Genomic DNA, 2,952 nt, shown 5'->3' on the forward strand with positions numbered 1-2,952 from the left:
GTAAATAAATCCTCATCCTCAGAACTACAAACCTTAACCTTACCCCAAACATAGAAAGGGTAGAAGGAACTGATGTTCTGCGACTAATGATCCACAATAGTACTCTGCATGTTCAAACGCCCTCAGTTACTGCCATTACATCAGTGCAAAAAGGTACTTATCAGTTTAATCATTAAATATCAGACTAACACCTTATTACTACATTACTAAGAACCTATACAAATAGATTTGAGAAAAACTTCAGTCACAAATTAAGTTGCTGCGAGAGAGGCTATTACCTAAAGACTATTATCTGCTAGAAACATTTCAACAGGTGTTACAGGGCTGGTTCCAGACATATTTTGCTCAATTCAAGTGTTAAGAAGATTACACACAAACATTATCTAAACAAGCCCGACTGTAAAATCAGGTTCACTCTTACCGTGGCATATAAGCAAGAGAAACCTAAATGTAGAGGTATTAAGTCTAGGAATACACCTTATAAAAACACGGACTGTGAGAACAAATTCATTGTTCAAACCCGCCTCAATCGAGGGAAATTAATCGAAGTTGGGAAAAAAAGTTACTTGTGCCAAAAAAGATACAGCCATAAATCTCATCTCACTGAATTTGAGAGAATGCACACTGGGGGAAACCACTCTCAGTGCAAAGTATGCCAAAAAAGTTTCAGGCGTAAATCTTATCTCACTGAGCATATGAGAATCCACACTGGGGAAAACCACTCTCCGTGCAAAGTATGCCAAAAAAGTTTCAGGCGTAAATCTTATCTCACTGAGCATATGAGAATCCACACTGGGGAAAAACCATATCAGTGCTCTGAATGCCAGAAAAGGTTTAGTATCAAACCGAGTCTATATCGACATGCATTAACCCACTCTGTGGAAAAGCCTTACCAGTGCGCTGATTGCCAAAAAAGTTTCAGCCGTAAATCTTATTTCACTGAACATATGAAAGTCCACTCTGGGGAAAAACCTTATCAGTGCTCTGAAGGCCAGGAAAGTTTTTGTAACAAAAGCGCACTCACGCGCCATACAAGAAGAACCCACACTGGGGAAAAACCTTATCAGTGCACTGATTGCCAAAAATGTTTCATTTACAAAAACAGTCTCACTCAGCATAGAAGAGCCCACACTGGGGATAAACCTTTTCAGTGCTCTGAATGCCAGAAATGTTTCAGTTTCAAAAGCAGACTCACTGAACATACAAGAATCCACTCTGGGGAAAACCCTTATCAGTGTTCTGAATGTCCAAAACATTTCCACCGTAAATCCATTTTAACTGCACATTTGAGATTCCACACTGGGGAAAAACCTTATCAGTGCTCTGAATGCCAGAAATGTTTCAGTGAAAAAAGACATCTCACGCTCCATATACAAACCCACACTGGGGAAAAACCTTATCAGTGCTCTGAATGCCAGAAATGTTTCAGTGAAAAAAGACATCTCACGCTGCATATACAAACCCACACTGGGGAAAAACCTTATCAGTGCTCTGAATGCCAGAAATGTTTCAGTATAAAAAGTCATCTCACAGTCCATATAAAAACCCACACTGGGGAAAAACCTTATCAGTGCTCTGAATGCCAGAAATGTTTCAGTTTAAAAAGTAGTCTCACTCGGCATACAAGAACCCACACTGGGGAAAAACCTTATCAGTGCTCTGAATGCCAAAAATGTTTCATTTACAAAAACAGTCTCACTCAGCATAGAAGAGCCCACACTGGGGAAAAACCTTATCAGTGCTCTGAATGCCAAAAATATTTCCGAGACAAAAGAAGTCTTTCTCAACATATAATAACCCACACTGGGGAAAAACCTTATCAGTGCCCTGAATGCCTAAAAGATTTCAAACTGAAATCACTTCTAAGTGCACATGTCAGATTCCACACTAGGGTAAAACGTTATCAGTGCTCTGAATGTGACAAATGTTTCAGTGTAAAAAGCAGTTTCATTCATCATATAAGAACCCACACTGGGGAAAAACCTTATCAGTGCTCTGAATGCCACAAATGTTTCAGTACAAAACACAGTCTCATTCATCATATAAGAACCCACACGGGGGAAAAACCTTATCAGTGCTCTGAATGCCAGATATGTTTCATTGAAAAAAGCCGTCTCACTCAGCATATAAGAACCCACACTGGGGAAAAACCTTATCAGTGCTCTGAATGCCAGAAATGTTTCAGAGAAAGAAAGACTCTCGCTCAGCATATAAGAACCCACACTGGGGAAAAACCTTATCAGTGCTCTGAATGCCACAAATGTTTCACTGGAAAAAACAGTCTCACTCATCATATAAGAATCCACACTGGGGAAAAACCTTATCAGTGCTCCGAATGTCAAAAATGTTTCAGCCGTAAATCCCATCTCACTGACCATGTGAAAATCCACACTGGGGGAAACACATCAGTGCTCTAAATGTCAGAAAAGATTCAGAGGTAGAGATGGTTACAAGCGCCATAAGAAAACACACCATCAAAATAATTCAGTGCTCCGATTGCCAGAAAAATATCAATTTTAAACTCAATCCCACTCTACATGAGCAGACGCACAGAGGGAAAAAACATCACCAATGCTGTGAATGCCAGAAATTCCTATTTGATAGGCACAGCCTCACTAACCATAAGCGACTCCATACGATGAAAAACCTCATGAGTGTTCTGAATGCCAGAAAAGCTGCAGAGAAAAACGCTATCTCACCATGAGAAACTCCACACTGGAGAAAATCCTTATGCCATAAAAGCTTGAATCTGAAAGACAGTGTTATGCTTCATGAGAGATCCCACTCTGGGGAAAAACCTTATGAGTGCTCGAAATGCAAGCAATGTTATGGGTACAAATTACTTCTCACTTGACACAAGTGAACTCACACGGGGGAAAACTCCTTATGTGTGTTCTGAATGTCAGATAAGGTTTAGTCTTGAATACAATGTAATTTCACATGAGAGAATTC

At 39.9% G+C, this 2,952-nt stretch overlaps 1 protein-coding gene across 1 annotated transcript; it reads left to right on the forward strand.

Moving 5' to 3' along the window:
- Positions 1 to 617: 617 nt before the first annotated feature.
- On the forward strand, positions 618 to 2,728 carry LOC147737384 (uncharacterized). The gene is made up of 2 exons (XM_086927673.1): positions 618 to 989; positions 1,077 to 2,728. Exons 1-2 carry the CDS (start codon positions 618 to 620, stop codon positions 2,415 to 2,417), a joined length of 1,713 nt encoding a protein of 570 aa, XP_086783799.1. The 3' UTR covers positions 2,418 to 2,728.
- Positions 2,729 to 2,952: the final 224 nt, after the last annotated feature.

This window comes from Lissotriton vulgaris, chromosome 1_1 (assembly GCF_964263255.1).
Source record: "Lissotriton vulgaris chromosome 1_1, aLisVul1.2, whole genome shotgun sequence".
NCBI lineage: Eukaryota > Metazoa > Chordata > Amphibia > Caudata > Salamandridae > Lissotriton > Lissotriton vulgaris.